The following is a 20,396-nucleotide window of genomic DNA, read 5'->3' as shown; positions in this document are numbered from 1 at the left end:
CTCAAATTCTTTCAAAATAGAATTTTAGAAAGTGCACAGATCTAAAGAAAATATGAAATAACTGTGTAGGTGGCAGGCGGATACAGAGAAAACCTCCGAGGTGGTGGATGAACAGCTGGTGTGTGGGGACATCAGGTGAGGTGCCTGGAGGGTTAAGAGTGGCCAAGGTCTCAGGAGCCCACACAGGGGTCAGGCATCCGAGGCACCTGGAAACAGCCCAGGGCAGGAGCTGATCCCGAGCAGGGCCCTGTGGGGCTCCTGGACACAAAACCTTTCTGTGTCCCCCGTTTCTTTGATTATAGGAAAGAATCTTCATTCAGCCTCCATGACCTTCCCTGAGTTCCAAGAGGCAGATTCCAACAGTTATTAATTAGGGAAGGGAGGGAATGAAAAACCAGGGAGAAAGGGTCAAGAGAAACCATAGTGCCCCCTTTGGGGCAGGGTCCTGGTTCCCCATCAATGGATATACATAGTATCTTTGAGCTATTTTGCAGATACTGAACTCCCTCCAGGTGGGAGAAGTTAAGGATTAATGATGGATTGTAGGCTGCCCACAAGCAGACCCCAGACCAGTTGGACCTGAGGTTGATGACGTTGACTCCCCCTTTTCTCACGACCAACCCACCAGAAGAATGTCCATGAGCTGATCATGCCCTCTTTGAACTATTACTATATAACTTCTCACTACCCTCTCCAAGTGGGGGACACATGATATTTTAAGGTGTGAGCCCACTGTGTCCCCCTTTGCCTGGAAAAGCAATAAAGCTATCATTTTTGACTTCACCCAAAACTCTGTCTCCAAGATTTGATTCAGCAGCAGTGCACAGAGAAGCTAAACTTTTGGCATCAGAGCTCTTGACTTGCTTTGCTGGGGGAAGGTGGGAGCAGGTGGGGCACAGGGATGGCAGAGGGGACTGTGTGCTCCCAGCAGACCCTGGGGGACTCAGACAAAACCAGGGAGAGAGGCTGGTGCTCACGCAGAGGTGATGGACCACTGCACATTTTAGGTACTGCTGTGAACTCCACCTTCTGGGTACCACCGCTTTGCCAGTCCAGGACCTGAGCTCTTGGAGGGTCTCCTTCCAAGGAGCAAATCTTTGTTCAGGGTCCTCTTCACTGATGGGGACTGTGGTGGGAGATTTCCCCTGGCAGCTGCCACAGGGTATGCCTGTAGAAAGGAGGGTTGGCTCTGATGTGAGTGATGAGGGGAAGGTCCTGGGAGTAGGTAGATCAGAGGTGATGTCAAACCATCGCTATAAACTGAACATCCACAGAGGTGGTGGGGGATGCCCATGAGAGGAGGGGAGCAGGTCAAACCCATAGGATCTTTGGGGACCATGGTGAACCAGGGCATGTTCGTTTTGTCTAGAGGAATGTCTACTTCTTAGCATCGGGCCAGACCCACCCCGGGCAAAACTTCCAGTTTTCCAAGAGAGGCAAAGAATCTTCATTTTAATGTAAAAAAAAAAAATCTCTCAGTCATTAATAGTCGGAGGGTATGTCGAGGCTTACTGTCTGACATGGCTCCTGTAGAGATGGACACGGCCAGGAGGCAGTCACTTTGCTATTTTACTTCACATGACAACATGGGTAGCAATGCCAGCACCAGGTCAGGTTGGGTTGGATGGCCCTCATGGCCCTGTGCATGGACTCCAGCTGCACCCACCTAAGTGTGAGACACACAGGATGATCCCCACAGAATCTGGGGCCTGGTGGCTCTGGCATTTATAGTTTACAGTTCTCCTGGATGGAAAGCATATGCCCAGGGACTTGAACTTCATTCTGGGGCAACCAGTGCTAGAAATGAGAATCCCACCCCAGGTGTGGTCAGTGCAGATGTTGGGAAGGCTGTGTACCAGAGGCAGCTGCCCCAAAGCTATCCAACGTCTGTATGTCCCTCCATGCTCTAGGCATGCCCACTTAGTATGGGCAATGTCAGAAGAAAATCGGTAAATGATGAGCTCTTGCCTAGGCCTGAAGCAGGGGAGACGTGGACGTTCACTGGTGAAATGAAAGGTACTCAAAATATGGGGTATGTTAGTGCTGCCCCACCCTTGAATGATCAGTGCATTAGGCTAGTATACTTTGGGGGCTTCCCAGGTGGCTCCGTGGTAAAGAATCTGCCTACCAATGCAGGAGACACAAGAGATGCTGGTTCGATTCCCGTGTCAGGAAGATCCCCTGGAGAAGGAAATGGCAACCCATTCCAGTGTTCTTGGCTGGAAAATTCCATGGACAGAGGAGCCTGGTGTGCTACAGTCCATGGGGTCGCCAAGAGTCGGACATGACTGAGCAACATAAGCAAACACTGGTATGCTTTGGGAGATGGACCCCAGGGCTGGGTCTAGAAATGGTCCTCTGCGTGGATGCTGATTCGGCAGATTTCTGGTTGCCTGAGGCCACCAGAACCAGGGTCTTCTCCTCAGTTTCCATGGGCGCTGGTGGAGGAGGTTCCCAAGGGGGCAGAGAAGAAGGAAGTGCTACTTTGTGCTTGCTCGTCAATAAGCGCTTTGTAATACACGTCTGCACCTGTGTGACAGTGTGGTTTGAGACTTGCTTCCATTGTGACCTGGCAGCGAAGTTGTAGGGCTAACCCCCTCTCACCTCACATTTCTACCCCAAAGAGTCTAAGAGTCCTGTGTGATCACACATAACTGTTTATCCCTCTTTTCAATTCCTTGCTTTGTTTCTCCTCTGGGTATCTGAGGATATGGCTTCAAGGCAATAAGGATGCTGGTTTCTAAAAGTCAGGCAGCTGCCAGATGCCTTTTCTCACCAATTTCAGGGGGAGAAGGTCTGAATGGCTAGTGGATGAGACATAGGCACCCAGGAAACCCGAAGAACGTCTCATAAGTGAGTGCTCCCTCTGGAGACTTGCTCAGGCTTTCCTGATGTTTCCCTCTTCCAGGAAGGAAGCAGGTTTTCCTCCAGAGCCGCCGCTGCGGACACATTCTCAGGGCCTGGTTGCAGCTGGCAGAGGCTGGGTCTCTGATGCTGAGACTGGCAGCTGAGGCAGAGTCCCTCCCATGACCCCCGAGCTGCTACCAGAAGGAACCACTTCCAAGTGATGCAGAAAGAAACCAGCAACCCCACTGATCAGCCCTGGCTGACTTATTGGGATGTCAATATTGACCTCAGCATGCAGGGCACCATCCCTCCGGCTTGGGTGGCAAGGCTGGCGGGGCAGAACTGCGCTCACGTGAGTTAACCCGGCTGCTTGCATGTCCCCATCCCCGGCTCCGCTCCTCCCACCCCAGAGACCCGCCACCTGCAGCATCAGGAGCAGAGGGTGGCTGTGTTTCTGACCGCAGCAGGAACAGATGGTACAGTCATTGGGCAAGTAAACTCTAATTGGGATAAACAGCGGAGACTTGCAAATTTGGCTGTGGGTATTTATAAAGATGAAGGAAAATACATCCAAAGACGTGCCTGCTAGCACTCCCAAGGCCCTCCACTCTGGGTTTTTCATCTGAAAAACTTTTGGGCTTTGTAAAAGGCAGTGAATGAGTAGGGGATAGTGCCCTCTAATGTGTCCAAACCATGACTGTTTTGAGAATCCAGGGACACAGTGAACTCTCAATATTTAACACAGCAAAGCTGGGGGTCGGGGGCGTCTCGGCAGGGCTGGGTTGCTGTGTATCAGTGATTTGGGAGTAAGCTGTTCCGTGCAGTATCTTTATGTGTAAACAAGTTTTGTGATGCTATTTATTGTTTACTGAAAAGCTGCTATGTGCTGGACCCTGCCGGGGGCTGTCTATGCATGATTGCTGATGGCCAGAGAGACTCCAGGGGTAAGTTGATGGAGCCCGTTGTATAAATGAGAAAAACAAGGCCAGATGGACTAAAGACCAAGGTCACATACCCAGGAAGTGGCAGGACAGATGCAAGCCTGTGTGACTCCAGGATCTGGGCTGTGTCTAGATTGCTGACCTCCCTCTCACTCACTCAGGGGACCTGGAAGCAAGTCACATAAGCTCATTGGGCCTCAGTCTCTTCATCTGTAAAATGGGGGAGAAACTTGCCTTCCAGGATAACCACAAATTATTAAGTCCAGACTCTTGCAGGCATGGTAGGGGTTCCATAAGCAGAAGCTGAGATCTTTTGTCCTCTGTGGGCAAAGGACACTACCATAAGTCAATTAACTAGTGACTCAATCACCCTTGCTTCTCAGATGGCATCATAGTGTGCTGCTAAATCTCTTCAATTGTATCTGATCCTTTGAGACCGTCTGGACTGTAGCCCACCAGGTGCCTCTGTCCACAGGAATTCTCCAGGCAAGAATACTGGAGCGGGTAGCCATGCCCTCCTCCAGGGGGTTTTCCTGACCCAGGGATTCAACCCATGTCTCTTCTATCTTCTGCGTTGGCAGACGAGTTCTTTACCACTAGCGCCACCTGGGAAGCCCTCTTTCATGGTGACGTCCAGTTAAGAAACACCCTCCACTGTCAGTTTCATATCTACACCTGCACCAGCTCTTGCATGTAGCTACATATACACAGACAAACCCCATCAATTCATCTAAACTGGCTCTGGATTCCAGGACAAGTGACTGCTCTGAACTCCAGAATCTTTACAGGATGATGTCATCTTGATACTAAAATGTAACAAAGTAATAATAACCAAAGGGAGACACTGGTGAAGATGACTCTTTAATGTTTTGCATCCTATAATGTGTATTGATTCAGCATTATTAAAACGCAAGTGTCTTAAACATTTGTTTTAGTTCACATGATGAATGCCTTTATCAGATCCAACTAAAAGGTAGTGGATTCTGCACTGGTGGGTATGGATCAATGGAGTCTTTTGCTTCTGTACAGACATGCATTCGGCACAGAGGTGCCCTGTGTGCAGATAAATGCATTTCACGGGTGGCACCTCAGAACCCAGGGTTGCCTGTTGACTGTGGCTTTTGCCCTCAAGGTACTAACTGCAGTGGGATGGGGAGCATTAGGAAGATGAAGCTGGTGTCAGAAGGTGAGCCCCCAAATACCTGAGCATCCCGGTTTCTTTGTTCCTAACAACCTTATCCTCCAGCTAAGACTCACAGGGACAGGGTTGCCAAGGTTATTCCCAGGAGGCAGAGAACCCATGCCCACCAGAATTACTGGGGGAAAGAGAATTCTTAAGAGATTTAAATGCAAAGCATTAAGCTTCTTTATCTGAGCACTTCTCAGATTCTCAACGTGGCTAATATTGTCACACTTTAGTAGCAAAATTGCACTGCCTTGTAAGGACTCCAGAATTCAGATGTGGTGGAGCCATGCCACAGGGCCCCCACTCAGGGTGACTGCTTTTCCTAGCCTCTCCTGCAGGTTGCTAGCTCTGGCTGGTGACCCAGAAACAGAGGTGACACCTGCTGCCTCTATAGCTGAGACATAGAAGAGCTCTCCCTGCCACCATGGTGATCAGGAAGCCATATACTCTGGCTGCCACAGTCTCAAGATACAGGGGATCCTGGATCCCTGAGTTACCACATGGAGGGGAGCTTCATGGAGGATTCCCATATCTGCAGTGGCAAGAAATGAACCCTTGTGCTGAGTGCAAGATTTTGGTGTTTGTTACTAAAACACACCTGCACCTAAGCTGACTTACACAAAGAGACCAAGAGATCAGAGACTAAGTTCATCTGTGTGATGGGACGAAACAGACTTATTTAACCACAAGGACACTCCCTTGCCAGACGATCACTGAGCACCTTAACACAAGACAGGTAGCAGCATGGTACCTGAGGCCTTGTTTAGGAACCCGTGGCAAAGTTTTCATTTTAATTTCCTTGAAAATCAGGGGAAAAAATGAATATAATAATAATGAATCCAAGCTGGATTACATTCATCTTTGTATCCAAGCAGATGTAAAATATAATTTTTAATATCTTAAGGGAGGAAGGGTCCCAAGAAAGCAAAAGAAGCCCAGGACCCATAAAAGTCACTGGGAAGCCCAGATGCTGACCCCCACCTTGAAATTCAGGGCCCTATCTTCTCTTGGATGGGACTCAGGGATGAATGGAACCTGTTCAGGTTCTTTCTGGCATCACCTGCTGGTGGACACCTTGGTCCAGGAAGTGGCCAACAAGCCCTGGGAGCCCTGAATGATTAGCTACAAAGCACACAAGGCTCACACACAAAGCTCTCAGTACTGACACACAGGTGTCATGGACCATTTCTTGTTTGTACTCGACTTTCTCAGCGACTTGATATGGTGTTACCTGTGGACCCTCAGGGCCCTTGCTCTTCTCTTAGGAGCTGTGTATCCTTGGCAGGTGGCTCAGGATCTCTGTGCCTTGGTTGTCTCCTTAGTGAAATGAGGAGGATGCTGTCAACCTCCCTGGGTGGTATTAAAAGGATTAAATTCTATCACACTTGTCACTCGTGACCACACGATATGCACTCCTGTCTCTGCTGATGCCCAGAGGTCAAGGTGAGCTGCTTGCCCAGTGTTTCTGAGTCTGGCTGCTGTGAGAGCCGATCCACCTTTTGGTGGCAGGAGAGCTGACCCTGCCTTGCAGGGAGGTCAGGATTCTGAGGTCAGAGGATGCTGCCACACAGTGGTGGAGATTTTGGATTCTGGCGCCAAACTCCTGGGGTTGGTATCCAGACTCTGCCCCTGGCTGTCTGCCCCCGAGGCTTTGGGAAGTCATTTCTCCTGACCGTGCCTCAGTTCCCCTGGTTGTCATGGATATGAGAGGGACGATATGTCTGTCATCTCCTAGGTAACCCACAGATGCATTCTGAACAATGCCCAGCTGAGAAGGATTCAATAAACACTGCTGTTGGCACTGTTGTTGTTGTTACGGCTATTTTCTTTTGCTTCTTTGTCCTGAACTAACTTTATAAAGTGTCAAGGAAGCTGCGCAACGAGCATCTGCTCTTAGGCTGTTAGGTTTGCAAGCAGAGCTCTCCGTCCCAATTCTGAAAAGGTGTTTTCAGTTGACTTTTGATCCTTGTCTTTGCTCAGTGCGCCAAGCCAGCCCGGATCAGTCCTCGGGAGTCCTGACCAGGAATAAAGACACCTCCTCTCACCCGCAAACATCCTGGCTGCTCACTCATCAGAAAACAGGACTGAGACGTCCACAGAACCAGATGTGTGCGTGTGAGTGTTTCGAGGGGTTTTAACCTAACACGACTTCCAGGGCAGCCCTTCGCTATCACTCTGTTATCCCTAGCTGTGCCTTTCTGCTCAGTAGAGGATCTCACTAAAGTGAGTTGATCTCACTAAAGTTCATGTATGAACTTCCAAACGAAAACTACACTGCCTGCTCAGGATGCTCCTAAGGACCCAGTGGGTGGGGACTCACTCAGGTTGTTCTTGGTCAACACTTCCAGTTACTAAGGCACTGAGCCAGGATTGGCCAAGATTCCCAGGTGCCCTACACCTTCAGCTACTTATCCTTCCTCTAACCAGCCTAGCAGACTCTCTAAACCACACTTCTTAAACTGCCCACGGAGGTTGGTTAAAAGACAGACATCTGTGCCCCACCCCGAATTTCTGCTCTAGTAGGTCGCAGGCAGAAGCTGAGGATCTGTGTTCTAACGAGCTTCCGGGTAATGCCGATACGGAGGGTCCGGAAAGCACACACTGGGTCTGGGAAGCCCACGTTGAGAACAACCCACCAGTGAGGAAAGTCATCATCAGTTCTACAAATTCACGGCCAAACTCAGAGTTTTGGAAAAGGCTCAAAACCCTGTTTGGAGAGACAGTTCATCTCCTTTCTTCCCCAGGTGGCTGCCTAAGAGAAGAACAAGGAAGGGCCCCTCCACTGCTGGAGAAGCCACTGCCCGCCTATGACAGAGGATAGCAAGGGGACCACTCAGGTGCAAGGCGTGAATACTGATGACCCACGGAATTCTGGGCTCTCGGCCGTGCAAGCACACAGCTGGCCCAAGGGCAGAATCATCGTGACCGTTCTCCTCCCCGTGGTCATCTGAATTCACAGAACATCCTTCCAGCCTGAGAATGGAAGCCGGCTTTGCTGGGCTCGCTCATCACTCACAGTGGACAGAAAGAACCCTGGGCCCCAGTGCCTGGATTAAAGCGTCTCCCTGGGGCAGAACTCCCACGAGCAGCTCCTCGGTTCCCCCCACCCCAGGGAGACCCGGGCACCCACGACTGCATCAGAAGCTGCCCGTGTTCAGAAGAAGAGGGAGATGGAGCTGGCCCAGGGGCGCACGGCCGGTCCACTCATGGGAAAAAAACTTCACCAAGCACATGGGAGGGGCGGACATCACTCGCTAAAATACCTGCATGCTGTCCAGCGTGTTCTGGGTAAAGAGCGAAGCAAAATACAATGACAGGAAGACATTGTGAATAAAAGAAAACCCAGGTTCTCAGCCCATCTGTGTGGCTGTCTCCGGTTTCCCAACCAAAGCACGTTACACCTGCCCCCACGTGTCGGGGCCTGCACCCTGCACCAGCGCCGGGTGACGTGACCTCGGCGGGGCTGTCACAGAGCAGCAGCTCAGAAGGCGGATGAAAACAACACAGACCATCAAATCGATGGGCTTGGGGTGAGGGGAAGGAAAGAAACTGGACTTCCATCCAGAAGACTATGCAAATCAAACTGCGGTGGACAATTCTGTGAGGGGAATGAAATGCTGTTTCAGGGAGATGTATGGCCATTGGGAGGTCTGTTGCCACTCTCCTGGGTTATATATTTTCCCACCTGCTATTTATCACTCCCAGCCCTCCAGATATTCATTAGCTAATGGATGCTTTCAAAAAAATCAATTTTAATATATATGATGATAATGATGAAACCATTTCCTGGGGGAGGAATAGATTTTAAAAGGCAATGTATGAGATGCACATATTCTGTTTTAAGTGGTCGCGCAGCTGCCCAGGGGGACAAGAGACAAGGTCACCTTAAAGAGGACAGGAGCTTGCCATATGCAGAGACGCAGGCCCAGGGGAGAGGCCCTCCTGGCCTTTCTGGATGAACAGAGCTAGGGGAGGAGCGCTTGTGGGGCCACCCCACGCTGTGCAGCCACCCCTCCTGCTGTTGTGTCTTGAGTGAGGGGTCAGTAATTGGGGGACCTCTGTCTTCAACAGGGAGATTCCTTATGTCCATTTATTATGCATGAGGCATGCAGACTGCAAAGGCCCCCCGGGGGCCCCAGGAGTTTCCTCCACTCCCGAGGATATGGGAGGCCACCAACTGGGGGCAGAAGAGTGATTCTGACACGTCACCCACCTCCTGCCAAACCCCCACCAGCAGAGCCGGTGAGAAAGGCCTCTGGGTGGCTGGGGAGGGTGACTCCCGCTGTGCTCACGAGGACAGTGCCTGTGGCCGCTCCTTGACCATGTTCACTGCTGCGATTCCCTTCGCTGTCCTTTCTGTAAATCTGCAAACGCCTCCCCAGATGCCAGGTTCTTCCTCAGGCTTAGCGCTATCCCTTAAAATATCCTCCTTCACCTGACACCCGTAGGAATGATTCACTTCCCTTTCTCCTGCAAGGAAGCAGGCTCACCCTCCCTGTTTCCCATCCAATCAGAGGAGAGCAGACAACTTCTGAGACCACAGTTCTGATGCTGGCTGTGTGGTCACAGGAAAATTGCTTAACCTCTCTGGGCCCCACTTCCTCACATGTAAAAATGGGACTCAAAATGATACCGATCTGATAGGCTGCTTGCAAGGACAACATGGGAGGCTGTGTAAATAGCAGGAGTAATGGGTACCCAGTGAGCACTCAGTAAAAGTCAGTTACTACTTCTACAAAGCATTAACACAGCATGCCCTGAGCTCACCCACCGCCGGGAAGAAAGCCAGCAAGGCTGGCTCACTTACCTCTAGCAGCTGCACTGCACCTTCATGTTCTTTCTTAGCTTCAACCTGAGCCTTTTGGATGATGAAAAAAGAAGAGTGAACGTTTACAGGGGGAAAAAGATTAATGTCTAAGTTATCAGGGAGTGTGGGTCACTGGTATTTATTCTTTTAACAAGCCCCAACATTCTCAGGGTCTAAATCAGTTCTCCTTTTTTTTCCTTCCTTTGGGCAAGATGGCATGGATTTGGGTTGGGTTTGACGCTCTTTGTGAAAACTGAAAAGCACCCCCTCATCTGGCAGAGGATGGAGAGGCTGGTGAGACTGGGCTGCTGCATGAGGGTGGCACTAGTGTTAAAGAGCCCACCTGCCAATGCAGGAGATACAAGAAAAGTGGGTTCGATCCCCGGGTAGGGAAGATCCCCTGGAGGAGGGCATGGCAACCCACTCCAGTATTCCTGCCTGGAGAATCCCATGGACAGAGGAGCCTGGCGGGCTACCGTCCATGGCGTCGCGAAAGTCAGACACGACTAATCACATGACACACAAGAAAGAATCCATCTGTTAAACTGAGATTTACATTTAGGATTCTCAGTTCTGGAGGAATATTTTCTCCAGGTGGCTGGAGAATAATAAAGAGAAAAGTTGGATATCATAAATAAGCCAGTGAGAGCTGTCTTAACAGCTTCTACTTCTCACTTGAAAACCCCCATTAGTCGGAAAGAGGGAAAGGCTTGGCTTCCCCAGCACAGACTAAAAGCGAGAAGTAGCCTGATACTTCCATAGTGTTCATTCATATGCATTTCATTCTCACATATTTCCAATGAGGCTTTTAAGAGCTGGGGAAGTGAATAGAACCCAGCAAATTAACTCGACCATTCTTGAATCCAGCTCAGTCTTCAAAGGCTCAAAATTGTTCCTTTCAAAGCAAAAACAAGAGCGACAATAAATCATGAAATGGGGTTGGGGCGGGGGAAACAAAATAGCTAGAGAACATACAGGGATTATATAAATAACACCACCACTGAGCCACTTGAGTCAAAGATAGTTTTCAACTGGCAGAATGAAAAACAACCAAAAACTTCATCGCAGGCTGTTAAAACACAGCCAAGCTGGCAGCAACAACTTCATTTCTGGCTTCAAGCACAAATCAGGAGTTCGTTTTCGTAGGCTACTTGCAAGCTGGGCCATTTGGGCAATCAGAATAGATGGCTAAAATTAACAGTTAAAATTGGCAGCGCTGAATTCTTGCAGAATCTAGGCGACAGCTTCAGCGAGGCTCATTTTGGGGGCCACTGCCAACACACAGGGAAGCTGAGACCTTCATGGTTTCCTACAGAACACATTAGACTTGAGAGGGACTCTGACTCCTAGGGAGACTCATAGTCCTACTGTCAGAAGAACGGGCCTGTCATCCAGGGATGAAATGTCCAGGGGGTGAGTTAACATGGCCGCAAACACATCTATTTCAGGGGAGGGGTAGCTGTTCAAAAGGGACATAGATTTCCTGCTGCCAAAGCTTTGGACGTTTGGCTGGGACAGACCATGCATGTAACACTCAGAGTAATAAGCTCCCAGGCACCTTGGTGATGGGGTTGGGAGTATGGATGCTGGGTGGGATGAGATGAGAGTGGGTGGGGGTCATTTACAGGTGCTGTTAATATCAACTCACGGAAAAGACAGTGCGATTCATGGAACTAAACTATGGCATGTACAGATCCTCAAATCAGGTCCCCAGGTTCCACAGAGCTGAGGAAGCCGTGAGGGTCGATCAATATCCCAGGCATGCATCGTATGAGAAATCAAGACACTGAATGAACTCAGAAGGTCAGCTGGAGATATCCCTGTTATCCACACACAACAACGAAATCCAAAACATGCAAGGGAAGCATTTGACATGGAGGCAAAGCAGGTTTATGAGCTGCGGGGTAAGTTTGGTTTCTATCAGCAGTGAGCATGTCAATAATGGCCTTAAGCCTGGGCTCCTTCATCTCCTGCACAGGAGGAATTTAAAACAACAGTAGCATTTGCAGATGAATTTTAAATGTGGACAATTTTGCTCATGCACTGAGATTATAACTGCTACTTGTTATAAGATGAGGATGTAACCCACACAGGAAAAAGGAAGCAGTTAGAGCGACTGGACTCTGCTCATCGGTTCCCTAGAGAGATACTAGGGTTCTGGAGTCAGGCCTCCAGGGGACCTGGACCACGCTGTCTAACCTCAGGTCCTGCATCTGTGAGGGGACCTGCATCCCACAGGCTACAGTGAGAGCTGATTGCTGTCACCACTCACACATTCAATAGACACTTACCAAGGATGGCCTGGAACTTACCATCAGTTATCCTGGTAACGTTACAGGACCAACTGATGGAGTCTTACTCGGTCTTCCCTGCATTCATCCATATTCATTCATTCAAAGTTCCCGAGCATCTCTGTTTGTTCATTCATTCATTCAAAGTTCCCGAGCATCCCTTGTTGAGTACCTGCTCTGTGTCAGGCAGTGTCTGGGAGTGCAGACACCCCACTTGGGATGCAGACAACAGGCAAAGAGGCACATCAATGAGCAAGTGGCATCGCTACAGGGGCTGAGTGGCAGGGAACGCCAGAGCAGGGTGAAGTCCATCCAGGCAGGGCAGCGGGCAGAGACTCCCATGACAAGAATAAGCCAGCTCTGTCATTATTTGGGGGCCAGGCATTCTCAGGGAAGAGCAGAGAGGGGGATGTTTGGGTCACAGAGAGGAGGCCAGTGTGGCTGCAGGAAGGGCGATAGGGCAGGAGGAGTCAGAGATGGGCAGGGGTTTAAATAGGATGATAGATGTCTGCCTGGTACTGGGCCCAGAGTATGCTACACTTAGAGCAAATGTTCATGGTGTAGCTTTTAATATCATTGCCATTGTCCACAGCCTATATTCACAGCCTGGCTCACTGCTGTGTTCTTAGCCGTCACACAGCCGACATGCAAAGCTCAAGGACTTTTGCCAAATGAATGAAAGTGAGGATTCTCAGCCCAGCTCCTGGTTCAGTGATCTCCAGAAAGCAGGTGTTCTGTGGAAAAGTCCTGGTAGACAGGACTATATCTTCTTGGACTTCTATTTTTTTTTTTAAGCTTACATCTCCACCAGCTACCAGAAATAAGGTTTGGCCAACAGTCTTATCTCACCTTGACTCCCACTAGAATAGCCTTGGGCAGCTTGATCATTCATCCATTCTTCAACAGGTGTTTTCACTTGCCCACTATTTCCTCGCTTCTCCCAATCACCATATTGAGCAGAGGGAAGAGCTGAACTTCCAGGGAGGAGGGAGAGGTTCCCTGGAGAAGGTTCTGAGTCCCTGACATCAGCTGGGTCCCTGAAAGCCAGGACCTTCCTCAGGGTGGCCTAGTCCAGAGCTGAAGCCGAAACCACAAAGCGATCTCCAAGGACTACACAGTATCAGAAAATCCACTTACATTTCATGAGAAGATATATCCCTGGCTTCCTTACACACATGCTGTACATCAAGAAAAAGAATATTTCAGGATCTGGGAAGAAGCAAATCACACAAGGTACACGGTGGTGTCAAGGGAATTCCTAAGATGATGGTGAAGGGTGTTTCTAGACACAGTTTAGCATCTGGCCTCTGGGGCAACCAGCCTGGGCTGGAAGATGAGGCCGGGCTCCAGGCAGGATAATGGAATGAAAACATCCTCCGAGGAGTCCGGTGGTCCTTAATGCTCTGGCAGAAAGTTTGGGAATAAGAGAGTGATGAGCATAGAGAAGACTGAGCAAACACACAGAAAGAAGCAAGTCCCTCCAGGGGAAAAGGAAAGGCTGTACCAAAAAGGAAACACTGCCCTTTGCAGAGCCTGGCAGGATGTGTGGAGCACGCCTCGCTGAGGAATAGACTTCAGCTTGGGACAGGATGTTCGAGATCATCCAAGCTGGACATCCAGCTGGACAAAAGAATTGGGGTTCAGTGGAATCCAACTTGGAGATCCTCATGTTGGAGTCGGCACACAGATGGCATTCATACCCACGGAGCCAGACAAGGTCATGGAGGGAGCAGTGGAGGTCAAGAAGAGATGTGGGGGATCCTCGGGTGGCTCCGTGGTAAAGAATCTGCCTGCCAATGCAGGAGACACGAATTCCATCCCTGATCCAGGAAGATCCCACACTGCCGCAGAGCAAGTAAGCCTGAGCACCACTTATTGAGCCTGTGCTCTAGAGCCTGGGAGCCACAACTTCTGAAGCCCAAGCACCCTAGAGCTCATGCTCCACAACAAGAGAAGCCACCACAATGAGAAGTCCAAGCACCACCACCAGAGTAGCCTCCGCTCACTGCAACCAGTGAAAGCCCTTGTGCAACCAGGAAGACCCAGCACAACCAAATAAATAAATAAATAACTTAGAAAAAGAGACGTGGACTGTCTTGAGGATGCTTAGAGGGCTTCTGTGAGGAAGGAGAAAACTGGAAGAGGGTAGGATCCTGGAAGTCTAGGGGAGACTAGGAGACAGACCCTCTCAAAATGTGCCTCTGGGCACATTCTCTGAGACACAGAAGTACAGAACAGTCTTTTGGACTCTGTGGGAGAGGGCAAGGGTGGGATGATTTGGGAGAATGGCTTTGAAACATGTATATTATCATATGTGAAACGAATCGCCAGTTCAGGTTTGATGCATGATACAGGATGCTCGGGGCTGGTGCAATGGGATGAACCAGAGGGATGAGATGGGGAGGGAGGTGGGAGGGGGGTTCAGGATGGGGAACATATGTACACCCATGGCTTATTCATGTCAATGTATGGCAAAAACCAATACAATATTGTAATTAGCCTCCAATTAAATAAATAAATAAAATACTCAGTAAACAGAAAAAAAAATAGAGTCAAAATATGCCTTTGGGTCAAAGAGGAGGAGGTCAGGACACTAACCACTGAGCAGGATGTCCGCACACGGGTGACTGAACCAAAGCCATGGTGTTGGGGAGAAGAAGCTGGGTCCCACAGGAGTGGGCTCAAGAGACGCTGTAACGGGATATGCAGCCACACGGATGCAACTTAGAGATGATCATACTAAGTGAAATAAGTCAGACAGAGAAAGACAAACACCATATGATATCACTTTCATGTGAAATCTAGAATATGGCACAAACGAACCCGCCCATGAAGCAGAAACAGACTCAAGGACGTACAGAACAGAAGGTGGTTGCCAGGGGAGAGGAGGATTAGGGGAGGGCGGATTGGGGGTTTGGGGTGAGCAGATGCAAACTACTATGTATATAGAATGGATAAACAACGAGGTCCTACTGCAGAGCACAGGGAACTATAACAATCTCCTGGGATAAACCAAAACGGAAAGGGATATTATAAAAAGAATATATATATATATAGGTGTATAACTGAATCACTTTGCTGCACAACAGAAATTAACACATTATAAATCAATTATGTGTGTATGTACTAAGTCACTTCAGTTGTGTCTCTCTGTGACCTCATGGACTGTAGCCCACCAGGCTCCTCTGTCCAGGGGATTTTCCAGACATGAGTACTAGAGTGGGTTGCCATGGTCTTCTCTAGGGGATCTTCCTGATCCAGGGGTCAAACTTGCATCTCTTAAGTCTCCTGCGTTGGCAAGCAGGTTCTTTGCCACAACGCCACCTGGGAAGCCACAAATCAACTATACTCCAATAAAAATAAATAACGGGACTTGTAGTCAATGTGACTGTAGACAGCTTCTAGGAACTATCTCATGTTGCTGTCTCATGATAATCAAAGTGGAACTCAGGGTGCTCTGGTGACTTTTATTATGATAGAGGGACAAGGGCTAGAATTTGGCCTTCCGTAGGATATGAGCATTTCTGTAACAGGTGTCTGCCACTCATGTCAACTTCACCCCATGTAAAGTCACTGTCCTGGTCAATCTTCATTCCCTGTTTCCTTTATGGCATTTCCCTGATCTGAACTTCTTCAGTTCTTCATGACTTGCTCCCTTATTCTCACTCTGTAAGCCAGAGGTCTTGTCCGACTCCACACGGCATTCCTGGTTTCCAGAACAACGGCTGAGCAGCTGACACATAGGGGGCAGCCAGCAGACACATGCTGATGAGCGAGTGAAGGGCTGGGTGATCCAGACAGCACGCAGAGCACGAGGGCTGTCCGTGCTGGAAATCGAACGTGGACGTGAACTCCAGGAAGAGCTCACCAATCTCCTTCCACTCAAGTCTCAACCTTTCTCTTCTAATACTTTTTTATTTTAAAAGCCAGAGCTCTAAGAAATTACAAGGTCTGTACATTTATCCTTTATTAGATTTTCTTCCTCTGCTCCGCACCCCCGCACCCCACCTCCCGATGAAGCATCAGTGTGTCCAAAATAGAGGCAAGGATGAATTCAGGGGGGAAAAAAAGCAAAAGCAAAGGAAGTTGGATGATGCTCAAGAGAGACACTGGCAGCCGAATAATGGACTTGGCTCTAGTGCACTTTCCTCGGCATCAAGTATTTCATAGATAAAACTCCAGGCTAAAAGAGAAGGATGCTCTGGTAAGAAAAGCGAACCTGTCACCCTTGCTGGACAATATTTGTATTTCTGCCCTGGATGCTCCCAGCCTGGGGACGTGCCTCCCAGGGATGCAGTGAAGGAGTGCAGGTACCAGGCGCCGGAGGGTCCCTCACGCACGGAAAGAGGGAGAAGACAGGAGTAATATCGCTGTCCGCATCCCAGCAATATCCTTTCTGGATGGCATCTAATGAAATCATGCTTCTCAGCGTGCCAGCCAACTTATTATGACAGGTAATAAGGACTGTGACAGTCTCTATCACACCAGCCTAATGAAATCTATCCTTAGCACGAGGTCTCCACAAATGATTAGGAAAACAGCATCAGGAGTTATCTGCTTGATGCTACACGCTCTGCTAATAAACTCGGGAGGAGAAAAACACTCCAACAGATAGGGATCTCCAGCTAGATAAGGCGAGCCACTGGGTCCTTTATTTGAGATCAAAGACCTGGAGGGGCTGGCTGGGGGTGGGGGCACCACCCGCTGGAGGAGGAGGAGGTGTCGGCTGCTCATCTCAGTGAGGGGGGGCGGCGTATCTGGGACTAGCACCTGCATCAGTGGTCAAGCTGGGTCCTGGCTGGAAGGGCTGGGCTGCCCTCCCATGGATGGGGGACACAGGGCTTCAGGAATGAAACCCAATGAGAAATATACACAGGGACCCCAAGCTCCACGGTTCTGAAGGAGGGGTCCCCAGATTCATCTGGACAGAGACAGGAAGACCAAGGCTGCTGATTAAGGATGCCAGCTTTCTTGGTCCCCAAACCGCCCCAGGGGCCATGGGGATACACCTTCTGAACTGTTTGGTCCTCTCCTCCATTCCGCTTCTCCCTCTGGTTTCTGTCCTTTGTTCTTCCTGCCATCTTTTCTGTCCTTACTCCTCTCCTTTGCTTTCTTCTTTCTGTGTTCCCTGTCTCTCTCTTTCTCCCTCTCTTGTCCTTGGTTCATGAGATCACGCTACATATATTGCCCCAAAACTTGATTTGCTCACTTAATAACACATCATGTAAATCCGATGAGATGGCATCTATAAACCAAATTTCTTCCTCCCAATGTGGTCACGCTGCTCTGTGGTATGGACGCCCCACAGTTCACACAGCCTCGCCCTCCGATGGGCATTGGATTTAATCTTGTTACCTATGCCCACACAGCAGGATCCAAGGCAAACCAAACCAAACCATCCTTCAGAAGTTGTTCCTGTATTTCTTACAGGTATATTCCCAGAACAGAAGGTTGCAGGGTCAAATTAGACCTTTAGTTCTCAAGGATTCTGTCAGGTCACTTAGCCCCAGAGATAAAGCAATTTACGCCCCATTTTAATAACCCACAGGCATGTTGTTTTCCCTACAGTCTCACCAGCATCAACTGTTAGAGCTTTTCCTTTGATTTTTGCAGCTTAGAACATAATCACAAGTTAACTGAGGAGAAACTAGAGGACACGGGGAATCTTTCCACACCAAGAAGAAGTCATTCCTGAGCGTGTGAGAAAAGGCTCGGGAGAGCAGCCAGCCACCCACGCTCCAGGTCCCCCGTGCATTGCCTCCTCCTCCCAGGCCCCCAGCCCCAGCCCAGCTCACCTTCTGCAGGAGGTCAATTTCCTGCTGCTTGGCGTTGAGGATGGCCAGGGCTTGTTCATGCTCCAACTCCAGCTGCTGCCGCCGTTCTGCGGCCTCTCGCATGTGCTGGGGAGGCAGAGGGAGACACACAGGTCAGGTCAGCCCAGCGCCCTGCAGGGAGCCGCGTCCTGGGTTCCCCCACAGCCAGCCGGCTCCCCGGTCTGACTCACCGCCTGCATCCCTGGCTTCTTCCCAGGGCGGCAGGATCAGCCGGGGAAACCCTCACACCCACAAGCCTTCCTCCCCTGTTTGCACGTTTTCTGTTTTATGTGCCAGGAGCATGTGAGCGGAGCTGCAGGTTCCTGTGTGGAGGTGAATCTCTCTTCTCCCTGTTTGAAGAAATCCTCTCTTTCTCCGCCCCCGCCGCCACCCCCAGGTCTTCTGCAAATACCAGCCAAGATGTATGGCTCTTTCCCAAGATAGGGCTTCTGTTTCAAGCTTCTTACTACCATGTACCTAATGTCACCCACAATCACCATAGGAGTGAACTAATGTAACTGGTCCCATTCTATAGATGGGAAAACTGACACGCAGTTTTCGTTGTTTGACACACACAGTAAGTGGCCATCAGGCATTCAAATCTGACACTTCTACAGAACCTCCGAATCTCAGGGTTTGGTCCCTGTCTGATCACTCTGGTGAAGATGAGTGCTCAGCCCCCCATGAGTCCAAATGTCCCTCCATTGGACCCTCTTCAAACGCCCTGCCGAGGCAGGTGGTCCCGGGGCTGGACCCTTCCTCTAATCAGAGCATATTCTCCCCACCCTGATGACCTCTTGTCACCCAAAGTCATCCCCCAGGAGAACTCATCAGTGGGCATCAGAGGACACGAGGACCTCCTTGCCCCTAACAGTGACCACCTGTGAACCCTGGTGGGGAGGAACCATGAGAGATGACACCAAGCAGAAAAAAGGCACAGTTGGGACCAACTTTCACACAGGCAGAATCTCGTGGAAGAGTTCATGGCAAACCATTTGATTTGGCTTCTGTCTTCCCCTTCCTTCCCTCTCCCCCTCTCTTCCCCTCTCCTTCATTTCTCCGCCTTTCCTTCCTTCTTTCCTCTTTCTCTGTTTATAATGAGATCTATGTGGCTCAGCAGTAAAGAATCTGCCTGCCAAGGCAGGAGGCGCAAGTTGGATCCCTGGGTCAGGAAGATTTCCTGGAGGAGGGCAGGGCCACCCACTCCTGTATTCTTGCCTGGAGAATCCCACGGACAGAGGAGCCTGGGGGGCTAGAGTCCATGGGGTTATAAGAAAGTCAGACACGACTTAGCAACTAAACAATAACAACAAATACCAAAGGTGATTTAGCAGTCAACATTTAAAAAAATGGGGATCCTTCACATAAAAGACCAGATCCCTTCAGAAAGGGGAAGATTTGTCTACATGTCTCTCCTGGAGGAGCTGGCAGAGGCTGGTCCCTGAGCACGCGCCTCCTGCTTGCCTGCTGTCCCTGCAGACCCAGTCTGTCCTTCCAGTGACCTGACAGCCTAGGGTGTGTTTGTGTTATACAGATGGGAGACATCTTGATATAATGGAGCTGTGCTGTGCTATTTAGGTGTTCCGTTGTGTCCAACTCTGTGACTCCATGGGCTGTAGCCCATCAGGCTCCTCTGTCCATGGGGATTCTCCAGGCAAGAATAATGGAGTGGGTTGCCATGCCCTCCTCCAGGGGATCTTTCCAACCCAGGGATCAAACCCAGGTCTCCCACATTGCAGGTGGATTCTTTACCATCTGAGTCACCGGGGAAGCCTGATACAATGGGGAGGGGACCCTAATGTACTTTCCTCCTTGGCTTGAATTTGTTGGTGATTGTTATTATTTACTACTTTAAAATTTTACTGTTTTGATTCTTTTACTTATTTTTATCCCCTAGCCTGGGGAAGGGGGCACAGAGAGATAAGGGCAGAGAGGCAAACTCCATGCTTTTCACCATTTTTCCCAAGTCTATTCCACCTGCTACCACCAAAAGATCTTTTCTTCTGGGAACGATCTTGTCACTCAGCCAGTTTAAACTGTGAATGGGGAAGTTTTGGGGGTTCGTGTCCCAAAGTTTGTGGTTCATTTGTATTAAAAAGTGAAGTCTTCCTACCTTCCGTGTTGCACGCATTACACGTGTGGTGACATCACATGCTGGCTTTGTCTCCCAAGGCTAAACAACCTTACAGCCCCTCTGCTGTCTTAGTTTGATGGAAAGCTGCAATTGCAGTTCAGTTCAGTTCAGTTGCTCAGTCGTGTCCAACTCTTTGCGACCCCATGAATCGCAGCACACCAGGCCTCCTTGTCCATTACCAATTCCCGGAGTTCACTCAAACTCAGGTCCATCAAGTCGGTGATGCCATCCAGCCATCTCATCCTCTGTCGTCCCCTTCTCCTCCTGCCCCCAATCCCTCCCAGCATCAGGGTCTTTTCCTATGAGTCAACTCTTCACATGAAGTGGCCAAAGTATTGGAGTTTCAGCCTCAGCATCAGTCCTTCCAATGAATACCC

General features: G+C 49.7%; 1 protein-coding gene across 2 annotated transcripts in view; it reads right to left on the bottom strand.

The window, feature by feature from the left end:
* RIMBP2 (RIMS binding protein 2) overlaps positions 1 to 20,396 on the bottom strand; it is a 312,406-nt gene that overhangs the window by 64,470 nt on the left and 227,540 nt on the right. For both annotated transcript variants that reach the window (XM_088828097.1, XM_088828096.1), the window contains exons 4-5: positions 17,868 to 17,972; positions 9,782 to 9,832 (exon numbers count right to left, since the gene is read on the bottom strand). In XM_088828097.1, coding sequence (XP_088684223.1) covers positions 9,782 to 9,832; positions 17,868 to 17,969 — 153 coding nt within the window. In that variant the 5' untranslated portion in view covers positions 17,970 to 17,972. The remainder of the gene's footprint in view (positions 1 to 9,781; positions 9,833 to 17,867; positions 17,973 to 20,396) is intronic.

This window comes from Moschus berezovskii, chromosome 19 (genome assembly GCF_049115385.1).
Source record: "Moschus berezovskii isolate FMDL1 chromosome 19, NW_MosBer_1.0, whole genome shotgun sequence".
NCBI classification, from domain to species: Eukaryota; Metazoa; Chordata; class Mammalia; order Artiodactyla; family Moschidae; genus Moschus; species Moschus berezovskii.
This window is presented reverse-complemented; position numbering and strand designations above follow the sequence as displayed.